The sequence below is a fragment of the Thermobia domestica genome, chromosome 12, assembly GCF_964235325.1.
Source record: "Thermobia domestica chromosome 12, izTheDome1.hap1.1, whole genome shotgun sequence".
In the NCBI taxonomy this organism is placed as follows: domain Eukaryota; kingdom Metazoa; phylum Arthropoda; class Insecta; order Zygentoma; family Lepismatidae; genus Thermobia; species Thermobia domestica.
This window is the reverse complement of record NC_137465.1, coordinates 81054887-81079203: the sequence shown is the minus strand read 5'-3', so window position 1 is coordinate 81079203 and position 24317 is coordinate 81054887. Positions and strand designations below refer to the sequence as shown.

Genomic DNA, 24317 nt, shown 5'->3' with positions numbered 1-24317 from the left:
TTCACCTTTCAATCTTTGTTTTCTGTTTTTACGAAAAATTTCCGGGTCTTCGAAAAATTCTTCAATTTTCGAAACATTTTCGTTTTTTGATGATTTTTTGCTTTTCGATAATTTTTCGTTTCGCGAAAAGTTTTTCAGTTTTGCATGCTCTTCGTGTCTCGATAATTTTTTGTTCTCCGCTTTTGGAAATAATCCAAATACTGTTCGTTTGTTCCTTTCGTTTTCGGTTTCATTTACTTCTTCTTTTAAAATATCACCATCCTTCATTTGTTTTTTCTTTAAAAATATCATAATTCATCTTTGATTTTTCTTTTTAAAAATTAAAAGGATAGTATATATCCAAAGCGATCGATGAAATTCATTCGATCTAGGCCAAAATTGACATAGCGATAGACTTGGACAAGATTTATAACCATGTAATGTTGTGATGTGAAGATCTTTTGTTGCGAATTTATTGACCATCAAATTTGGGTTTGGACTTCATACAAGGATAGCTTTAAAAAGTCACGACTAAAATTAGTATGGTTGTAGACCTCGATGTACATATTAAATTCATTAAATATTATGATTTGCAGTCTACGATTCCAGAGTTATTATCCATCAAATTTGGGTTTTGATTTAGTGATATTAAGAAATTTCACTAAGACGCATTTCATTAAACTCAAACGATCTTACCTAAGTCGTTATGACTGTAGAACTTGACACGCTTGGTATGAATGGAGGCTTAGTATGAAATATTATATTGTAAAGACCCCGTTCCCAAATTTATGACCATTAAAGCTACCCCATGGGGAATTACTCGATGGCAAAGAGTCGGGCCACCAGCATGCATACTGTCCCTGCGGTACGGAGTCGGCAGAGACTCGGGGCGGCAGAGAGTCTTCGAGATATACTTTCTGCTTCTCGAAACCGACTCGAAAAAAGGCAACAATTAGCAGGGGGCCTCCCATTTCCCAACGACTCCCCAACCCTTTCCAGAATTGCGTCGGCAAAGGCACTACGTAGCGGCAGTGCCGACGGTTTTTCTAACCCTTTGCCATCGAAAAACTAAGGCTCCTTTTCATGGTCGGTGCCGCCGGGAATTAGCGGTCTTCCCAACCATATCCCAGCGGGCTTCTCAACAAACGAAAAGTATTTGGAAAACTATAGTCAAAACTACCGATATCTGCCGATGACGCCCCCGCGTGCCGCAGTCTTCCCTACTGTCTGCCACCTCAAAATCACCGTTAGATCACCCTTGATCTTCTGATTTCGCCGCTCCTTGCCGCCGTCCTCCCTACGGTCTGCCAACTCAAGCCCACCGTTGGATCACTCTCGATTCACTGGTATTATCGCCGCTTGCCGTCATCGTCCCTTCTGCTTGCCAACCAAAGAAAGGCTGTAAATAATAGCCTTCCCGACTATAAATATATCCTCCGCAAGTAGTCCTTTCTACCTCTTGCCACCGTTCAGCTTAAAAGTAATCCACTTGATCTCCCCTTCTTTCTCTCGGAGAGAGAAGGGAAGATCAAGTGGCCTACCTATTAGGTGAACGATGGCAAGAGGTAGAAAGGACTACTTGCGGAGAATATATTTTGAGTCGGGAAGACTGCTGTTTACAGCCTCTTTTTCTGTGTTGTCAAAGAAAAGGCAAGTCGGAAACAAAAGCAGCGTAGGAAGACAAAAGGCACATAAATATGTACAATCGTCTTCAAAAGTGTGTGCCAAAAGCCATGAATAATATTGCAAAGTGCAAGTGAAACAGTCCCAAATTAAATTAAAGTCACCACGATCTGCATGTGTGTTTATAAGACAATGATTATACTTTTGAACATGACTGTACATACAAATGAATCAGAATGCTTTTCTCCATTCCTGTATACAAAGGAAAATAATGTTGGATAAGAATGAAATGTACAAGTATAAAGAAAGGAAAATACAATTCATCTTTTTTGCAAACCTTTTTTACTTTTAATGTAAAAAGTATGAAAAAATAGACAACATGAAATATCAATGTGCAAAATGAAATATTCATACATTTACACAAAGGTACAAGCAGTGAGACGTTAATGTCCCCTGCCTATCTGTATCACGATTACGAAACTTAAAGAAAAAATTGAAATGGAACAGAAATATAAGAATAAGCGAAAATACGGTATTTAATTACTTCTTTGGTTGTAGAACAGTCCCACCAACAGAGGGAAAAGAGGGAACCAGATAAAGCATGAACACCAAACAATTTAACATTTTGCACCAATAAGAACTAAGAAAAAACACGAAAGGAAGTGCAACGCTAACTTTGATATTTTCACCATACTTAGCAGTTTATTTTGGCGAGTGGAAACAATTACCTTTCACATACAACACTACGAAAAGCCCATATATATCACTAAAAGTTAACGTTATATTTTCACACTCTATATAATTCCACTTCACTATCTATGTAAGAAGTTTGTAAGAACTCTTCTTCAATTAAACATACCAACATGACGGCATTATCAACTTTCACTCGCCTCAGGAATATATATATAAACTATTATTTGTGCCCAAATAAATAAAAACTTTTGTTGCTGCGTTTCCTTCTCACTGAAATCACAGATGTGACTTCTGTAAAAGATTGACTTGTTTAATGTCCTTTAAATAAAAAAAAACAAAAAAAAAACACTTTTACCAAGAAGTGGCGTTAAAACCGTTATCTCCGTGAAATGAATTTTCCTCCTTCTTCACCGTCCACTTCATCCTTCCGCTCCTATTGTTGTATGGGGTTTGGATATGAAAAACCTCCTTTAGTGTCATCTCCTGAGGCAGATGCTGTCGAATTAAACGCTAACCTGGCAAGAGTGGCAGCTGCAATCAAAAAGAACAGCTTAATTAGTTACCTATCGACGTACCACATGGAGGAGAAAGTACCTGCACGAAGAAATACATACTGAGACACACATACCTACATACATTCACATGCCCCAGGTTAGAAACGTGAAAAGTATGCACACATATGAACGCATAAGCCTGGAATACCAGGGCAATAGGAAAATCATGTCCTTTAAAATTCGTCTCGCTCACTCTAATCAATCTGTAACTGTCAGCGAAATTACGAATGAAGCACATTCATAGTGAAGAACTTAGGGACCAAAGAGCCTAATAAAAACTTCAATTGACCATATGTACGTATGTATAGAAGAAAGAACAAAATGCATACATTAATTATTAAAGTAAAATGGAGAAACAAAAATGAAATGAAATAAAATCTTTCCGTTTTACGTCCACGTTATACCGTGTAGGCTAAAGGAAACAGTAATAGTGATTAGAAATAAATGAAACGGTGGAATGAAGAAAGTACGAGAAAACCCCCACACACGTGTTTGTCCACTACGAAATTTACTTGGTGCCAGCTGGGATTGAACCAGGGACCCTATGTACCACAGGTGAACGCTCTACCACTGAGCCATTGTGGCTCCATGGAGAAACATATATATATATATATATATATATACATGTGTCTCAAAAGTCCCCTAATATAGGGTAACTTATTATCAGAGTTACAACGAAATGTAAGAGGAAAAGCCATCTCCAAATATGATGTTTTCAATCTAAAGTGAAGGGTTTGTTTTAAATCGGACAAGCCGTTTGGGCTGTGCACTGTTTATGCGCCCAACTTTAAATAAAACTGCAACGTCGCCACTTATATAAATGAACGAAGTTACTCCTTTTTACGCTAACATGTCGATGGCCAACCCCCGTTTCAAACAATAAGTTCATTCACTCATTGTGTGGGTCCAGGTAAATGGCACCGTTGCATTTTCATTTAACATTGAACGCATAAAGAGTACAGCCCAGCCGGCTCATCTGATGTAAAAAAAAAAATCCTCCACTTTAGATTGAAAAGATCATAATTGGAGATGGTTTTCCCTCTTGCATTTTGTTGTAAGTCTGGTAATAGCCGTTACCCTATGTCAGGGAACTTTTGAGACACCCTGCACATGAAATGCTCGAGGTAACAAGTAGACATGCCATAGAATGTAATTTTACAGCGGAGAGGTTTTCAAGCATTTAAAATATGTCTATTATATTGCCTGCTTCCTAGCGCGATACTACTTACTTCTATGTGTGGCATACATGAGAACACACAAAATGAATTTGTACAACAATTGCCAACATACAAGCAATGTGCTATTTAAAGAAACAAGGATTTTCACAAAACAGTAACTTGTCTACCTTTCACTCCGAGTTTTCCCATTACATTGATTTATTTGTAGGAGGAAAGCAGGAAACTTTTACTTCACTAACACTAGTTTAATTACTGTTTCCCAACATGGGAAGAACTTTTTTCCATTCTTGTAATAATTGTGTATGAAGAAAAGGTAGCATCCATAATGTACATTGGGGGGCGCGGTGGCTCAGTGGTAGAGTGTTCACCTTCGGTGATTGAGGTCCTTCTTTCGATCCCAGCTCGCGCTGTGTGGACTTTGTGGTGGACAAACATCGTGCTCGTGGGTTTTCTCGGGGTTCTCCAGTTTCCTCCCACTTTCTTCATTCCACCATCTCAGTCATGTCTCATCTCTCCTTTAGCCTAGCCGGCATAACCATGGGACGTAAAACTTAAAGATTTCATTTCATATTTCATAATGTACATTGTATACAAGGTCGCAGCTAAAATAAACATGAATAGTACTTATAAGAATCACAGAAAGCAAAAGGTAATTATATAAGATACAATTAATTACTTATTATATGTTGCAACCTTTTCCTTTCTGTAGTGTTACCTTTCCTGCCTTCTAGTGTATGCAGTGTTTTATGAGGCTATATTTTGCTTCATGCAATCCTTTATGGAGTAAAATCAATTATCTTTTTTTTATTATAATATTTATATTAGAAAGTGTTTAAATATTACAGTGGACCATTACAGGGAGACACAACTAACAACAAAAACCTAATATTACGAAATAGTTTTCTTTTCCAAAGAATTTTGGTATACTTTTGCATTACTGTTACCGAGTGTCTTGTGGAAATATCCGTGTTACATTATTTACATTACTTATTATGTTGTGTACGAACCTACATATATAAAGATGGATATGTATCCATGTTCATGAAGTCTATTATTTATATATGGAGATTGTTCCTTACACCTCTCACGCCGTTTTTCTCTTGTACCTAAACGATCATTGCTTCCTTTAAGCCATCTGAGGCTGGTGTCTCGGATCTCAAATTCTGAGCATCTGTTGTCCCCAAAGTAGCCACACACCGCGTCTTGAAAGATAGAAAAAGCATGTGTTAAGTAATGAAGAGAGGCACAAATTTACATGAATAACAACTGAACCTTAAAAAACTATCATTATCGTAAGATGACACTTCCAAAATAAGCAAACTGAATCTATGTTAATTGTATGTTTACGATAACTAGAGATATTGGAAATATGGAAGTACAGATAATGTATAACTCAATTGTGAACCAAACGTGTGAAAGAAAGAGACAGTACATGTGAAATGAAAGGTCGAAAAACTTAATGTAACAACAGGAAATACAGCACGTAGGGATCTCTAAACAATTGATAAATATCCAAAGGTACACACAATTCGTAGGCAAAGTTTGCATCTGATATCATGAAAACTGAAAGCGTGAAAAATATTTGATATTTGCCTTAAGAAACAATGTCACGCGCCTCCGGTCCCACTTGGCGCCGCCAAGTTGACCATCCAGTTCCCAAACGCATCTGGGGTGTTCTTTGGTTCATCCTTGACTTCACTAATATTTAAAAAAACGGCTTAAATACCTTTTATAGAACCTAAATAAGCGGTCTAAGACGATACTAAGCCATGGTAACAAAAGTTACCGTAAAGCCTGAAAGGGTTATACTAAGTGTTTCTTCCACACATGCTTTTTTTTTTTGGAGGGAACACTACCCCCCGGAGCTCTGAGAATGCCCCATGGAGGAGACCAAAAGAATATATCTATAATATAATAATAAATAGAATGGTACCAACAGTGCCCCGGGAATACTAAGTGCGCCCTCCGAAAACACTTTTTCTGAAAGAACGACTGGTTATAGTTATTACACTTTCAAGGGGATAGATATATATTAAATTCATCTCATGCTATCAGCAGAAGTAGAAGATAATGTAAGAATGGATTTATAGCATTGGAGTACAAACTACAAAAAGCTAATGTTTTCTATTTCTGTCACTAAGATCAAATTGATACTTTAAGAGTGAATAGTGAATAAATTACTTTTAAATAAACTAGAACTTCCGCCCAACTGAGAAGCGTCAGCATAAGGTGAAAATTGTAAAAAACATTTTTTCACTTTTTCCTTAATTAGCTGGTATAGTTGAGATTTTGACAGTAAATAGCAAATACATATCGATCATGTATTAACAAAGAAACAACTTAACGATAAATCCAAGAAAATTAAAGAAGGTAAAGGAATGGATTTAACTAACTACTGCACAAATGAAAAAGATTAAGAAAGAGCATATGGGTGGTTTTATCTTTACAATTCCAGCCATTCTAGCAGCTTTAGGACCAGTTGGTTCATTAGCAGGTGGTGCAGCAGCGATTACTAAAACTGTACTTGATGCTAAGAAAAATAAACAAGAACTTGAAGAACAAAAAAGGCACAATATGGCTATAGAAGAAAAACAAGGAGCAGGTAAACCAAAGAAGTCAAAAAACTAAAACCATTTACCAACTTTGATATAGAGAGGTTGGTTAAAGATTTAAAGATAAAACGATTTAGAGGTGTATTTATGAGTGACGAACTTCCACAAAAACCCTATATAAATGAGTGTGGTATAGTTAACTTCGATAAATCAGAAAACATGGGTACTCATTGGATATGCTATTGGAAAGATAACAACGAGAAGTACGTGTTCGATTCTTATGCCGGTGTTCCTCCTAAACAACTAGTACAATATCTTGGTACCAAAAGCTTATTTTACAATGACGAACGAATACAAGACTTTAATTCAGTTATATGTGGTCATCTTTGTGTTAAGGTTTTAAATCTTTTAAATCAAGGGTATTCTTTTAGTGACGTTATGTATATGATTAAAAATGATTAAATATGATTACGTTTACGTGCTTTTATGGTTTGTATCCATAAAAGTTTTGTTTGAGATAAATATGGAAGGTATACACAATAGATTTTTAGATTATTTTGAGAAGCATGGAGATGAACTAGGTGCTCTAGATAGATATAATTTTTATCAGTATTTTGAGTGTGTTAGTGAGATAGACTTAAAAGATAGAAACAACGTATATAATGTTATTGATTTATGGAGAACGCTAATACCTATATCTTTGTACACGAATGAAGAGTTGGAAAAGTTACGTCCAATAATCACCTTAAAAGAGTTGTTGTCAAATTATAGCTTTAGACCATTAGAATGCAGTAATTGTGGTAGTAAGTCATTAACAAAAAGTATGTATAGCTACATTTGTAATGATTGTTCTTTTAGAGAGTGGTTGGGTTTACTAATGAAGAAATGAAAGCTGGTTGTGCAAGAAAACCATGGTATGATACTACGAAAAGATTTAAGTTACAGTTATCTCGTTTACAAGCGATACAGGATAGAATTATTTCCGAAGATGTGCTCAAAGTGTTAAATGATGAATCTAGAGATATACCAAAAGATTTAATATCAACAAAAGATGTTCTAGAAGTACAAAGAAAAACAAATACACAAAATATTATGATGATGTCTATTTAATACACTACCACATTACCGATCAAAAACCATTAAAATTACAACATATGGAAGAAACACTTATAAACGAGTTCGAAAACTTACACGAGACCTTTATAGAACTGTATCCGAAAAGAGTATTGTTTATTAACTTAAAATGTGTATTGTACTATGTGCTGAAAAGGCATGATGTTCATGTTGATATTGATTTTAAACACTCACTTAAACAAATAGAGATGTTAAAGAAATGTTTTGAAAAATTAGGATGGACATTTTCTTTATAATAAAATGAGCATGGATATGTTTGGTAATGTTGCGGATAGAAAAGGTGATGTTAATATAAGTGAAGAAAAATTAAAATTGTTGGAGAATTTAAATAATGTTGTTAGCGTAAGTCAACTTAGGTCAATAGAAGCTCAATTAGAGAACGATAGAAAACGATTTGAAGATGTATTAGAAATGTTAGAAGACACATACATAAAGAAAGAAGATTTTCAAAAGATTGGATTTTCAAAAGATTTTCAAAAAGATTTTCAAAAGGATGGATACTACTAAATTGATTATACAGAAAGAAACCATACCTCTGTTATATCGATTGAGAACTAAGAATGTTAAAGACCCAATCTTTAGAATATTCAATCTTTCTAATGGTTATAGGTTTCTCTATAATGGAAAAATAATGCACATGGAATTAAGTTTGGATAAATACTTTCTAGAGATATATATGGATGATACTTTGATTGAAAATTTACCTTTTAGCTTTAACAAGAATGGTATAATTACAATTAAACCAAATAAAAGTTCAGCTATGGAAGAAGGACAATTATTATTTGTTGTAGTGTACATAGAAAGAGAACTTTCCTAAAGACGTTTGCTATATAATAAATATGGATATTTTTGGTAACATTAAAAGTATAAAAGAAGAATTTAGAGAAGTTTTTACGTCAAATTACAAATCCTGGGTTGATTTTAAGAGCACAAGATTGGTTAATGTATCTAATGCTATCGATAAACAAGATGTTGTAATATTAGAACAGCTTGAATCAGCGAAAGAAGAGCTTAATTTACTTACACGAAAAGAAATTGTTGAATTTCCATGTCGATTGGCAGAAGATGATCTTGGGAAACCAGCCTTTTTTGTATATAATTTAGCTGCTGCCTACAAATTTCTTTATAGAGGTAGGTTAATGCACATAGAATCAAGTCTTAATAAACATACTTTAATATGTATGATCAGTTAACAATTAGATCATCCAAAGATACTGAATTGAAAGAAGGTAAATTATTATTGCTAATAATGTATATAGAAACAGAAGATGAAGGTGAAAACGAATCAAGTGATGATGACGATAATGTTAAAAGTATAGTATTAGGTAATGATAAATTTTAAATTTTCTATACAATAAATAATATGTGTAAGGGTGGTCCTTTTCGTTCCTCCGGTTGTTATGTTTATGTGTAAGGGCGGTCCTTTTCGTTCCTCCGGTTGTTATGTTTATGTGTAAAGGCGGTCCTTTTCGTTCCTCCGGTTGTTTAGAATGATTAAGTATGATATGTTTTTGTTTAAGAAGATTCTCATTTCGTATAGGTAGATTTTACGAGCCAGAACTATTAAAGCCGAAACACAAAGATGAATACTTGGTGGAAAAGATTTTGAGAAAGAAGGGCGACAAGGTATATGTTAAATGGCTAGGATTTGATGATTCACATAACAGTTGGGTAGATAAAAGTAATGTTGTAATGTAAATGTTGTCTTTTATGGAATAATAACGATAAAAGGTTAGTTTGAATGAGATAAGGAGAACAATTCGTTACTCTTCACCATGGATGTTTAAATTTTTACCCGTTAAAACGACGGGTAAAATCTATCTAAAGAAACAGATTGTGATCCAGACAAACGCTGGGGATTGAATCGTCGAAGTTATGTGCAAGTGGTGGTAAGAGGTTTGATAACTGGCTGAAAAAATAAAGAACCAAAAGAATTATTGGAATACTACAATGAAAAATTAGCTTCCTCTAATTGTAGAAAGCTAAATTTAACATATTATATAGAACCAAAAGGGACGAACGTATCAATTACAACGAAAAACTCAACTCTTCTATATTTCCAGTGCCAGAAATCCGGGCGTAGAAATTTTATAAATGGTTAGAAAATAAACAATCAAAAGAGCTAATAAGGTATTATGATGAGAAAACCGATTCCCAGAATTCTGTGAATCGCTCTAAAAATATTGACCACTGGTTAAAAAATAAAGATTCATAAAAACTCATAGCATACATTTCCAGAGCTAGAATTCCAAGTGTAGAAATTATCAAAAAAGCAACTTACGAAATAAAACTTGCAGATATCGAGAAAATACAGTTAAAAATAATGATTTGCTATATAATAAATATGAGTACTATTGATAGTTCTCTTAGTTTAAACGATATTTGCTACGAACAGATTAAAGATAATTATTGGTACAATACTTTTGGTGATTTTAAACTGATTATAGATAAGAGTATAGGATATTTTAATGCTACTAAGTTGTGTCAAAGAGGTGGTAAAAGGATTGATCACTGGTTAGAAAATAAACATTCAAAAGAGTTATTAGATTACTACAACAAACTTCGAAGTTCCCAGGATTCCGGCCACTTCAGAAACTCATCTTACACAGTAAAACTAGTTGGTAACGAAATAAACAATCTAATCTCAGGAACATATATGTATAAAAAGATATTTCTCGCTATTCCTTTATGGATATCACAAGACTTCTATGACAAATGCTATGATCACTGGTTAGAAAACGTATCAATTATTAAAACGAAAAACTCAACTCCTCTAATTATAGGAACTGCATTAAAACAACTTACGAAATAAAACTTACAGATAGTGGAGAAAATAAGTTAAAAATAATGATTGTCTATATAATAAATATGAGTACTATGGATAGTTCTCTTAGTTTAAATGATACTTGCTACGAACAGATTAAAGACAATTATTGGTACGGTATTTTTGGTGATTTTAAACTGATTATAGATAAGAGTACAGGATATTTTAATGCTACTAAGTTGTATCAAGATGGTGGTAAGAGATTCGATCACTGGTTAGAAAATAAACAATCAAAAGAACTAATAAGGTATTATGATGAGAAATTCAACTCCTGGAATTCTGGGAGTTGCTTTTCCACATATCTAGTAAAAGGAGGAGACAAAGAATCGACCTCGGTTATTTCAGGAACATATGTATACAAAAAAATATTTCTTTCTATTGCCATTTGGATATCACAAGACGTCTATGACAAATGCTATGATATTAAATTCAAGAAGATCAAGAAGAGTTGCAAAGAAGAGTAGAAGAGATAGAACAAACAATGGAGAGATTGAGAATTCAAAACGAGAGCTTAAAGGAAATAGCAGTACCATATACAGACGATAATTCAAAAGATAATTGTCTAATCATATATAAGAAGAACAAACCTAATAATCCTTTCCCTTATTACGCAACCAGATGTCAAAAGAGAAGCCTATATAAGCCTCTTAATGAAGCAGAAGAAAAATATCCGAATCATGTAATAATATACGAAAAGTTTAGAGATCCTAACAGTATTAAGCTATTCAACCTAATGCAGCACGAACTAGATATTCGTAAAGGCAAGGGTAATGAGTTTTGGACATCCTTATCAGAAGATTTGGTTAAAGAAATTGATTGTTTATATGATCAGTTAATATCTAATCCTATGTAAAAACTTAATTCGTAGTGATCAAAGATTTTCTATATAATAAATATGGAGAAACATTTTGATTTATTACATGATAGACTTAAACTAATTCATCATGATCTTAAACTCTTAGCAACACTATTAGACAAGCAAGCTCTGTTAATAGAGAAGCAAATAATGTTACAGGAAAAAGAATTATTAATAATACAACAAAAAACATCTTATTTGAGTAGTGATGATGAATATGAATATGGTAGTGATGATTATGACGATGAGTAAGTTTACAAAAATGATTAAGATTTAAAATGTGTATATGTAACTTTGATGGGTTATTCTCATGAAAGCCATGTTCTAATACAACGCGTAATATGTAGACAATGGCAGGAGTGTACAATGTTAAGTGTTGTATTAGGACACATGAAAATAAAAATAGTACAAAAATGATTAGAAATAAGCTGGTGAAAGAAAAAATTGAAGAGTGATAATAAAGATTTTCTATATAATAAAAGATGAGTAATTATAGTAAATTTAATGTAGTAGAGTTAAGACGGCAGTGTAAAGAGAAGGAAATCAAAAGATATCCGCGATTACGAAAAGCAGAACTAATAAACCTTCTTAAACAACATGACGACGAACAGAGCAGAAGACAGATTAGAAATATATTCCCATTTAAACAAGAGATATTTGAAGAACCAAGAATCCAAGCTGAAACAGTACCAATCAATGTAAAGCTCAAAGAAACGACAATGAAATCAAGATTAGAAACATGGAGATTCAAAACAGATTACAAAGAACATGATCCACTCGAACAATATATTACTGCAACATCTAAAGTTATATTAAACAGATTACAAATTAGCTTAAGTAAACATAGTTCATTGAAAGCTAATCTTTATATAAGTTGTACATATAAGAAAGCGAAGAAACTCAAAACTTCTATTTTAACACTGAAAACCAAGAAATATATCAATCAAGTAATCTAAAAGAAGAAATAACTAAGATGAAACAAAGATTAAGAACAAGAATGGATGAGTTCCAAGCTAGAGGTTCTGGCTGGGCTCTTATAAACATTAACTTTTACAACTAGCAATCGTCAAATATACACCATATAGAGGATCGACATATATAGATTTACCTGATAAAATTAAAAATAAACAAGCAGTCATAAATGTAAAGAACAAAGATTAAAAGTGTTTCTTATATTCAATTGCTTCTGCATTACAACCTGTAGAAAAACATCCACAACGATCACTGAAGTACAAGCATATTATTATAGACTTAGAAAAAAAATTAAAAGACATCAATTACCCTGTAAAACTAAGTGACATCCCAAAAGCTGAAAAGTTACTTAATAGTTCTATAAATGTATATGCGTATGATAAAGACTATTCAATCTATATACTACATCACACACAAAACAAGAAAGAAAATCATGTCAATTTATTATATATAAAATAACAAAATGAAGACCAAGTTAAAACACATTATTGTTGGATTAAAGACCTAAGTAGATTAGTAAGTAGTCAAATAACTAAATGGAGAGCTCGAAAATATTTATGTGATAGATGTTTCTTATACTTTTACTCCCGAGACGCTTTAAATAAACATGAGCAAGACTGTTCGTCAAATGAGCCAGTAAAAATAATAGAGAAATAGATTTTACAAGTATAACTGATAATTCTGATACTGGTTACATATTAGAAGTTGATCTTGAATATCCAAAAGAATTACATAACTATCACAAAGACTATCCACTAGCTCCTCAAAACATATGTCCGCCTGGTTCAAAACAATCAAATCTATTAACAACCCTATATGACAAAGAGAAATATGTAATTCACTATCGAAACCTAAAAGAATGTCTTTCACTTGGATTGAAACTTAAGAAGATACATCGAGTAATAGAGTTCGAACAATCAGATTGGTTAAAAAAATATATTGATTTAAACACACAAATGAGAACGAAAGCAACAAATGATTTTGAAAAAGACTTCTATAAGCTCATGAATAATTCAGTATAGAATATTAGAAAGAGAGTTAATATTAAACTTGTAAGTGATGAGAAAAAATACGAGAAGCTTGTAGCAAAACCAAATTGTAAGAGTACTACAGTTTTTACGGAAAATTTAGTAGCAGTTCACATGAACAAGATTAAACTGCAATTTAACAAACCGATTTATGTGGGTATGTCAATTTTAGATTTGTCGAAATATTTAATGTACGATTTCCATTATAATGTGATGAAACCAAAATACTAAGACAAAATAGAAGTATGTTATACAGAGACTGATAGCTATATATACCATATTCAAACAGAAGATGTGTATGAGGACATGGAAAATTATATTGATTACTTCGACACGAGTGATTACTCTAAAGATAACAGATATAAGATACCACAAGTCAATAAGAAAATACTTGGTAAGATGAAAGATGAACTTAAAGGAACAATCATAGAATAATTTGTTGGTTTAAGATCAAAAATGTATTCAATCAGGTTCGAAAAAGATAAATGTTGTAAGAAAGCAAAAGGAGTTAAGAAAAATGTTGTAAGTAAAGAACTGTCATTTAACGATTATAAAGACTGCTTGTTCAACCAAAAAGAATATTATAGAAAGATGAATTTGATCAGAAGTTATAAGCACGATTGGTACAGTATAGAAGTTAATAAGTTAGCTTTAAGTTGTGTGGATGATAAGAGATGTGTTTTAAAGAATGGGATAAATACCCTGCCATAAGTTAGAAGAGATGTAGTTTTAGATTGTAAGTTTTTATGATTTTAAATGTCATAAAAGCCTATGCGCCTACCCAATCTCACTTTGTGCTATCCTTCTGTGTTAAAGTGTAATGGCCAGTGGTGGATTCATAATTTTAGGCAGTTAGGGGTGGAGGGGAAAAGTGGGCTCGTAGTGAGGTTGACATGCTACTATCCCATTTGGACAATTGGTGAGGGTTATGCTTGCCGTCTCCCTTCGTGTATACATGTAATGTAGGATTGATTGGGATTATGCCTCCTGTACTCCCTTCAAATAGGAACAAAACATTTAAAATTATTTCTGTTTTCAGGACGTTACGGAGATTAAAATGTGTACGTTTTATCATATTTGGACAACTTTTATGGATATTCCCCCGTCCCCCATTGGTGTGTGCAAATGGAAAATGTTATTTGTTTCTTGCGATTTAATTGTAGGCCGAAGAGTTATCACTTCTGCACATTTCATTTCAATCGTTCAATATTTTCTAGGCTAGACCCAGGAGCCAAACCCTATTCGTGAGGATTCATTACGTAGTAAAACAGCACAAATCTCCTACTTAATTTTTACAGTTCTTGCTCCTCTACTATTTACTATCACAGCCAATAATGTTTGAAGTACATTTACAGCTTATATACATATTCACAGTTAAAAAGAACTCTCTTGTTGATTACCTTCACAAGTATCTGGGGGGTAGGGAATGAAAATAACTTCAGATGAGTTGAAAAATTACGAACTTGAAAAATCAACTATGAGATTTATGCTGCGTTACTCCCTGATAAAGCCATGAAGGAAAAAAGAAAAACTGTCTACCAAGGAAGTTATAAAATAGAGGATGTGCCCATGCTGAAAATTCATGAAGCCATACATCTCAGCTTCGCCACGCCATCTTTGTTGGTTCAAGTTATAATCAATTATCCGTAAGTTAAAGTTAGAAACTGTAATATAATATGTGTTAATTCTTGGAAATTATCTAAAAGCAAACAATCTAAGTGAGCCTGATCACGAAACCAATTGAAGTTAGTGAGCGGAGCCGGAGTGAGCGTGTTTCAGAGAAAGTAATGTGTCGAGTTTCATTAAAAGTAATGATTCAAAGTACGAACGAATTTATTGCGCGCGAGCCAGAGAGAGAGCAAGTATAACTAAGGATAGAGAGCGCAAATCCCATGAAGTGTAATGAGCGCGAGTCGCCTTGAGGCTAGTGAACCCCACCTCAGTTGAGGAAAGTGAGCTAAAGTATAATCCCATTTGATGGTACGGAGCTCGAGCCTGAATGAGCACGAGAACAAATAAAATTAATGAATACTAAATAGTGTGAGCCCGAGCTAAACTGAAGATAACGATGGGAGATCCGAACGAAATTGAGTATAAGTCCAACTGAGTGCAAGCCTCAGCAAGCCTCACTGAAGGCAGTGAGCTCAAGCAGGAAAGCAATTGAGATTAATGAGGGCGATCCCCACTGAGAAGTAGTAAGGCTGAGTCTAAATGAGCATGTGCCCGAACAACATTAGTGAGCACTTGTGACAGGAGGCTATTAACTGCAACTCTCATTAAACGATGTGACCCAGGGTTTGAGTAAACGTGAGCATGAACAAGAATAATGAGCGCGAGTCCCACGAAGGCAATAGATCCAAGCCCAAATGAGAGTAAGCCCTACTGACGTCAATGAGCTCAAGGTCCGTTGATGATTGTGAGCTCTGGTCCAGTAGAAGGAAATGAGGTAGAGCGCGAGTGAGCACGGATCCAATTGAGAGTAGTGAGCCCGAGCGCCACTGAATGTTGTGAGCACGACCCGGAGATTAGTGAGCGTGATCTCCAATTAGATTATTGTAGAATGTGAGATCGAGCCCGAGTAAGTGCGAGCTTCAACGAGAATAGGACGCAAGTCTCATTAAAAGGAATATACCCAAGTCCATATGAGAGTAAGCCTCACTGCTGTCACTGAGCTCAAGTCCTATTGATGGTACTGAGTTCAAGTCCAGTCGATGAAAGTAAGCCCGCGCGAGTGACCACGAGTCCACTTGAGATTAGAGAACCTAAGCCTAATTGAACTTGTGCCCGAAAGAAATTAGAGAGCACGAACTTCAAGGAGCCTAGTAAGTGCGAGCCTGATGGAAGGATCTGAGCCGGAGCCCAAGTGAACGCGAGCTTGATTGGAAGATGTGAGCCCCAGGTCCAATAATCGTGAGCCTCAATGAAGAACATGAATCAGAGCTCATATGAGTACAAGCGCTACAGACATCACTAAGCACGAGTATCGCTGTGCCTAGGAGCCTGAGGACAAATAAGCTCGTGCCCGAAAAGATTAGTGAGCGCGAGCTCCAATGAGGCTAGTGAGTCCGATCCTTATTGCAGAATGTCATTCCGAGTCCAAGTAAGCGTGAGTCTCAGCGGGAATAGCAGCGCGAGCCACATTGAAGCCCGTGAGCTGCACATATAACCATTTTGAATGTTAAAGAGAAGAGTTAAGTAAAAATAAACGCAGTAAACTCTACATGTTTCCACGGGAGAACCTAATGTTTTGCTACGCATGATCTTTTACTTACAATATTCTCTCTTCGTTTCCATTTGTATATAGAAGGGCACGGCGGCTCAGTGATAGATCGTTTGCCTTTGGTGCATGGAGTTCCTGGTTCGATCCGTGGTTAAGTTAGTTTGTGTGAACAACTTCGTGTCCGTAGGTTTTTTCGAAATAAATTTGTTCTCCCACATTTACATATCATCAATTCTTCCATCGTTCACTTGCCTTAATCTTATATCTCCCTTAGATTAAAGGACATAAAAAGAAATCAGTCAATAGTTTCAAGATATGTGCTTATTTTACTCTTAAATATAGCATATTGTAAATATCGTATAACTTCCATAACGATAACGTTTGTACGAACTAAACGTATTAAGTTGTTGCGCCCCCAAACGTATAGGCACCAGTTCTGCAAAAGCCCGATGAGAAAAAAAATACAATCTTTCGTTGCCATCTCCCACCCCCAGAAAGTTCGTCCTTGAACCGCCTCTGCCCATGCTACTATATTGGATTGCTTTAATGATTATGTTAGTGATATTATTATTATTATTATTATTATTATTATTATTATTATTATTATTATTATTATTATTATTATTATTATTATTATTACATAATGTATCCATCGTTAACACGTTCGCTACCGACAAAAAATATATTTGGGACGGATTGGATTTCACCAAGGACCAGCGTCCCATATGTGAGACGCTCGGGCTCGTTCTAGCAGATGGTCTGTGAGTAAGGTAATTTTCTTATGACCCGTCTATAGTGGCGGTTTATGTCTATGAATCGGTCCCTCGTAAAATCCGCTGTGTCCCATATATGGGACGTTGGTAGCCAACGTGTTAATATAAGTTTAGCAATGGCAACAACGCATCACGTCGACACCACACATAGATTTTCACGGGGTACTCCCGTTTTCTCACACTTTCTCATTGCAGTAATTTTTCCATCATTATTCACTTGCCTAATTCACCCGTCTCCCCAAGCCTAACAGGCATAAATATGGGACATTAAACTTAAGGAGTCCATTTCATTTTGTATCTAAAATGCTCACTGATAAAATTCGAGATATAGTTCACATCACTTATTCATGGTTCAAATGCAAGTAAGAAACTTATTATCTTTTTAATTAGCTAATGTTTATTTTGAAAACTTACACCGTCTTGCAAGGAAGAAGCATTGGACTCATTACATAGCTACAATATTGTATCATTTTTATCATGCTGCATTATGAGGAAGGTAAAGTGAAAACGCTAGAATGAACAACTGAAGGACCATGTAGGAAAATTTGGAAGAAAGTCGGCCAGCTCCTATATATATATTAAGATATCATTAAAGCATTCATCTATTGAGACTGAGGAGACCATAGAAAAACCACAATCAAGATGGTTAGTCTTTGAATTTGAACCCCAGACCTCCCGATTGCGACGCCCGTGCTTACCATTCACCTACGCTCGCTCGGTGATATATGCAATGTTTTAATATAATTTCAATTTTTAGTGTTTAAAACAAAACAGTTTCATTTCCGATAAGATTTCGTGTGGTTCGAGTCCCGATTAACTCCATGTTTGTAGTATTGCCCATCAGATAAAGCAAGACAGACTTTCGGTGATGAATAAGGTGATGAACAGGCCCTCAGGTTCAACATTACATCTCTCTGTGTTGAAAGGAATGTTGAACTTCAATCAAAGAAACACATACTTTGAAAAGAAAAACAAAAATTGAGTGAGTTAGATTATCATGCAGAAAATTGAATGGCTCTATATGCACTACGTGGTCCTGCATAGCGTAGTCGCTAATTCCCTCGACTTTGGTGCGAGCAGTCCGAGTTCGATTTCCGCTGGGGCACTCCGTCGCAAAGACGTAATAACCATCCTGAGTTTCAGTTCAACTATCATGAGTGAGGTTTTCCTGGGTTCTCCTCATTTACACTACACGAATACTGGGATGGTACTTAATATATAGATGCTCTATCGTTGCCCTCATTCCACGTTCTACGAAAAGTGTGATCACCGAAGGTTGTCATCCCTCATATATGGCGGGCTTAAGACCATATATTCCAATAATGCCAAGAAATATAAGTAAACAAATCTAAATACACTACAAAAATTACATTCCAAAGAAAGTTTCCTAAAACCCTTTTTCATATTATTATTGTGTCTATTTACATATTACGTGTTCAATTCATCGGTACTTTTAACAGTCTATATTATGTTTATGAAAATAGTTATTTAAAAAATAATGCAATTCAACACAATACAGTTGTCCCTTTGTATCGTTCTTCCCCTCCTCAATTTCTGTTGCAGAACAGGGGCAAGTGCTAAAGAATAAAGAGGATTCTTATCTGACAGTAACAGTTTTCCAAAAGGAAAACCGCCCCAGTCAATTCCTTCTAAAATGTAACAAAGTTGTTCTTTTGGAAAAAAAGGGCAATAACCAGGCGGACAGCTAAACACAGAATACAAACCAACACGCGCGAAATACACCTGCAACAACGAAGCACAGTTCACGAGGTCAAATCATAAACAAGACCACATGTAGAAGATTGAAGAACGGTATCAGCACATGACGTCAAATCATATCGACCACATTTCCACTCCACGCTCAAAGGTAAAAGCAACAATTAACTTTTAATCTGTGTAAGGTCCTGAGAACAGAAATATTTTTTACAATTTATTCTATTAATATTTGGAGGAAGCAGAAGGAGCATATTCGCCCATAAATCCTACCTTTCGGCGAGCCAAGTCTAGAAGAGTTGAACGATTGCAACGAAACCTGCAGGTTTCATAGCACTTCAGCCTACAATAAAAACGAGAAAAAACATTTGCACATTAAAAGGGGAGGACGGAGGAGCAGGACCCTGAATATTGTCCAAATCGGACAAAATTAACAAATTTTAATCTGTGTAACGTCCTGAGAACAGAAATAATTTCATTGTTCTATTTCTATTTGGAGAGAGCAGAGAGGGCATATAACCCCATATAATCCTATGGTTCAGCTCTTGGGTCTAGCCTAGGAGGAGTTAAATGATTGGAACGAAACTTGCAGGATTCATAGGCCTTCAGCTTACTCTAAAAATACGAAAACATAACATTACCATTTCAACATTCAAAGGGAGGACAGGGGGCACGAGCCTAAAAACTGTCCCAATGGGAAAAAACTTAAAATTTTAATCTGTGTAACATCCGGAGAACTAAAATAATTTTTATTTGTTCTCATTTGAAGGGAGAGAAGAGTGTATATTCCCCAATAAATCATATGAATGGGCTCTTGGGTTTAGCCTAGAAGGAGTTGAGCGATTGGAACGAAACTTGCAGGCTTGATACCCCTCCAACCTACAATAAAAACTTTAAAAAGTAACACTTTTCATTTTCACATACAAGGGATAGACGAGGGGCATGACCCTAAAAAATTATCCAAATTGGATAAAGCTGACAAACTTTAGTTTGCGTGTCTTATCTCATGCCCCCAACCCGCCGTTTGTGTGTTAACATGAAGTTTTTTTTCTTCGCGTTGTTTTGTAGGCTAAAGAGCTATAAGTGTTATATGTTTCGTTCTAATTGTTCAACTCTTTCTAGGCTAGACGATAGAACTCATGGGAATTATGCCTCCTGTGCTCTCTCCAAATAGGAACAAAAGCTCAAAAATTATTTCTGTTCTCAGGACGGGCAAGGTTCTAGAACACAGGTCCCTCACCCCATTTAGCTGTAATTAAGACAGAAAACCACGTGCCCTGCGGGGCTCTAACCCGCCTTCACTCGCTAACGCTCGCTCGGCACTACGGCTCTGAATTAAATATTACACTTTGGTGCAGAAATTAACCAACCTAGCTACTAATCTCTATGGGGGGCCTGTGTTCTAGAACCTTCCCCTCAGGATGTTACCGAGAGTAAAATTTGTAAGTTTTATCATATTTGCACATCTCTCCAGGGTCATGCTCCGTTCCCCCTTGGTATGTACGAATGGAAAATGTCATTTTTTTTTTTTTGCATTTATGTTGTAGGCTGAAACGCTATAAATCCTGCAAGTTTCGTTTCAATGGCTCAAGAGCTTAATCATAGGATTTATAGGGGAATATGCCCCTCTGCTCCTTCCAAATAAGATAATAAAAATCAAAATTATTTCTGTTCTGAGGATGTTCCACATAATAAAATTTGTAGTTAACTTTACAAGACATGCTCCAGCTGCGCATTGATAAGTAGGGCCCTTTTAAAAAGTATAGTGAAGTAGGGTAGGGTGGAGTAGAGTAAGATATAAATAAGTAGGGTAGGGATTAGGAACAAGTTAGCTTAAGGTTAAGTAAGTATTGATCCATTTTCATAAAATTATTAGTGTGTAATTTCTCTTTTCTCAGTGAGTATACCTGCTGGAGCGGGCGTTGTAAAACTAACCCAAAATTTGTTTCTCTCATTTGAACAATTTTTAAGGATCATGGCTCCTTTCCCCCTTGCATGTGCAAGTGGAAAATGTTATTTTTTTCTCGTTTTTATTGTAGACTAAAGCGCTATGAATTTTGCAAGTTTTGTTCCAATCGCTCAACTCTTTCTAGGCTATACCTAAGAGCCGAACCCTTACCCGGAAACCAAAAGATTCAAATTACTGAACCGTAGAATTGAATAAAATGAATGAAACGACCAAAGTAAGAACTTGCCGGTCAGGGTTTGCAATGAAAATGCCTTACATTTTTAACCTTCTTAAAAAAATTACGCTCGTCATTTGTAATGAAGAAAAATGAAATCTTCTCATGCAGGATGGTCAAGCTTTCACAACATATTTTTATAAAGCAAATTTGATAACTTGTAAGTTCCTGCATATATAGTATAAACATTATTATAGGAGAATCCAAATTATTAAAGTAAAAAGCTTTATAAAGTATACTTACAGAAAGTCTTCATTTTCTTTTCAATGAATACTTCACAAACACTGCTTTATTACAACATCTTCTTGTCTTGCAGCACTGACGCTAACCTTCACATCCGGGTCAGTAAGAACAAAGGCGCCTCTGGCATATCCTTCCGCTGAGAATAAAGGTTTACATGCAAAGAAAAACTTTGCCACTCGGATGATGGAAGTAACACTCTATGAAAACACACTTTAATTGTGGATAATGTACATAAATTAAAATTTGTAGAACATATATATGTTATATTAATGTCTCTACGGGAGTAGCGAATTCACGTACTATATTTCCGCTGGTATCCCTACACATCATGCATGCCAAAAAAGAGGCGGTTAAGAACACCAGTCCAGTGGAGGGTAATAATACGAATAACCATCGTCGTTAGGAATGCGCACGAGTCGAGTCGAGTCGAGATTTAAGCCTGTCTCGACTCATCTAGAGGAAATGTTGTCTCGACTCGAAAATATGTTTCTGTCTCGACTCGACAGTTTCTGTCTCAACTGGACTCAAATTCGAGACGATACGTCTCTAAATTCGAGTCGAGACAAAATATAAGAGTTAAATTATACGCACACATCAGCCAGAACATTAATGATCCTTGAAAGGTCATTCGAGAGAGTAGGCACCATATGCGTACACACAGGTCACCTAATTCCCTAAATTCTGGGGAGGGGGCGATGTGCTCTGACGTCACGTTCAATCACATCCTAGATGTGTTCGATTGGCTTCAGATCCGGCGAGTTGGGCGGCCAACACATCACTTGGAACTTGTCCCTGTGTTTCTCGAACCACTCCATCACAATCCTGGCCTTGTGATATGGTACATTATCCTTTCAAAAAATGCCACTACCGTTGGGAAACATGGTCGTTATGAAGGGGTGTACGTATTCTGCAAGCAGTGTGCGATACGCCTCGGGGTTATGGTGCCTTACTCGAATTCCACTAGACACATGGGTGCTACGTGAATGTTAACCGGAGCATAATTAAGCCGCCGCCAGCTTGTCTTCGTCCCGCACTATAGGTGTCAACGAGCTGTTCCCTTGGAACACGATTAATTCGCATCCTCCCATCGTCATGATGAAGAAGGTATCGGGATTCATCAGACAATGCAGCGCTTTGCCACCGTGCCTAGGTTTAGTGACGATGGTCATGTGTTCATTTCAGTCGTAGTTGCAATGTCGTGGTGTTAACATTCGTACATGGATGGGACATGGGCTTCGGTGGCCCATCGTTAGGGGTGTTCGGTGCACTGTGTGTTCAGACACGCTTGTACTTTGCCCAGTAATAAAGTCTGATGTTAATTCTGGCACAGTTCGCTGCTTGCCCTGTTTTACCAATCTGCCCAGCCTATGACGTCCGACATCTGTAATGAGGTCGGGGCGCCCAACCCCTCGACATTTGAAACAGATCCCTCCAAACCCAGGCCTGTTTGTGCCCGGCCCGGCCCGAATGGATCTGTATTCTGTGCCCGACCTGACCCGGATGGATCTGTATTCTGTGCCCGGCTCGGCGCGGCCCGAATCTCGAGCCGGGCAGAAAGCGGGCCGGGCTCTAACCGGGCCGGACCCTAAACTGGCCGGGCACAAACGAGCCGGGCTCTAAACGGGCCGGGCGTAACCGGCCTGAGAACAACCAAGATGATAAGTCACGTCAATCCTTCAATATGCAATGGAAAATGAGAAATGTGTCGTCATAATATTGCAATGTCTATGTCCTTCTCGAATGGGAAAATCGTGTGAAATGTTACCGAAGGTTTGTTTTCTATATCCGTATTCTGTCTATCTATTTGTTATCTGTGCTTGCTCTGTCCAGCCATGTTTATTATACAATAATACAGCTCATGGACGTAAAAGTCTTATACTATACTCATTAGTGCATTACGAGTAACAGAGAAGATATGTAAAAGTGCTACACTGTATGTGATACTAATACTACAACTACTACTGCTAATACTACTATTACTATTACGATTAAGAATGATAATGCTAATTCCACTATTGCTGCCACTGCTACTACTATTACTATTACCACTACTGCTACTACTCATTACTATACTAATACGACAGCGAATACCACTACTGCTATTACTAGCAATACGAAAACAAAACAATGAAAATGAAATCTTTGAGTTTTACGTCCTATAGTTATGCCGGCTAGGCTAAAGGAGATTGTGATGATGAGAAATAAATGAAATGGTGGAATGAATAAAGTGGGAGGAAACGGGAGTGCCGAGAACCTCCCCACAGAGTTCATTTGGCGAGAGCTGGGATCGAACCAGGGACCCCATCCATCAGATGTGAATGCTCAACCACTGAGCCACCATTCCAGGAACACCTAATCGAGCCTGGCTTCTTGGTGATTTATTTTATCATTATATTTTGTTATATTTGTAGTATCATGTAACTGTTTATGCAACGTAAACAGTTTAGTGCATGCTCGGGATTGTATTCTAATAGTAATTCAGTGTTTCCTGAAATCTTGAAGTTTGACTGTTTCTTATGCAATCCCTCGATCTATAAGTAAGGTTGGTTGCATAACATTTCAGGCGTTCTGAGACGAGTTGGGTTGATTTTGAGTTTAACGTCCCGTTCAGCAGCGAGGCTATATGAGACGTGGACCTACTGATTAACGTGGAATCCGAACCACATGAGCTCCCGCCGGGAATCGAACCCGGGCCTCCGCGTTCTGAGACGAATAGGTTATTAGGGTGGTCCTTAGGTATATGGGAAAAAAAATAAATTTTCGAATTTCTTCCGCCGCACCCCCTATTTGTT

The 24317-nt window shown here is 36.2% G+C and overlaps 2 protein-coding genes across 4 annotated transcripts in view; both read right to left on the bottom strand.

Annotated features, from left to right (window-relative positions):
• LOC145666534 (zwei Ig domain protein zig-8-like) overlaps positions 1 to 24317 on the bottom strand; it is a 721413-nt gene that overhangs the window by 538854 nt on the left and 158242 nt on the right. The window lies entirely within an intron of this gene.
• On the bottom strand, positions 1693 to 21754 carry LOC145666535 (uncharacterized). Its single transcript, XM_081733842.1, has 3 exons — positions 21526 to 21754; positions 5035 to 5229; positions 1693 to 2826 (listed from the first exon to the last, which is right to left on the bottom strand). Exons 1-3 carry the CDS (start codon positions 21536 to 21538, stop codon positions 2729 to 2731), a joined length of 306 nt encoding a protein of 101 aa, XP_081589968.1. The 5' UTR covers positions 21539 to 21754; the 3' UTR covers positions 1693 to 2728.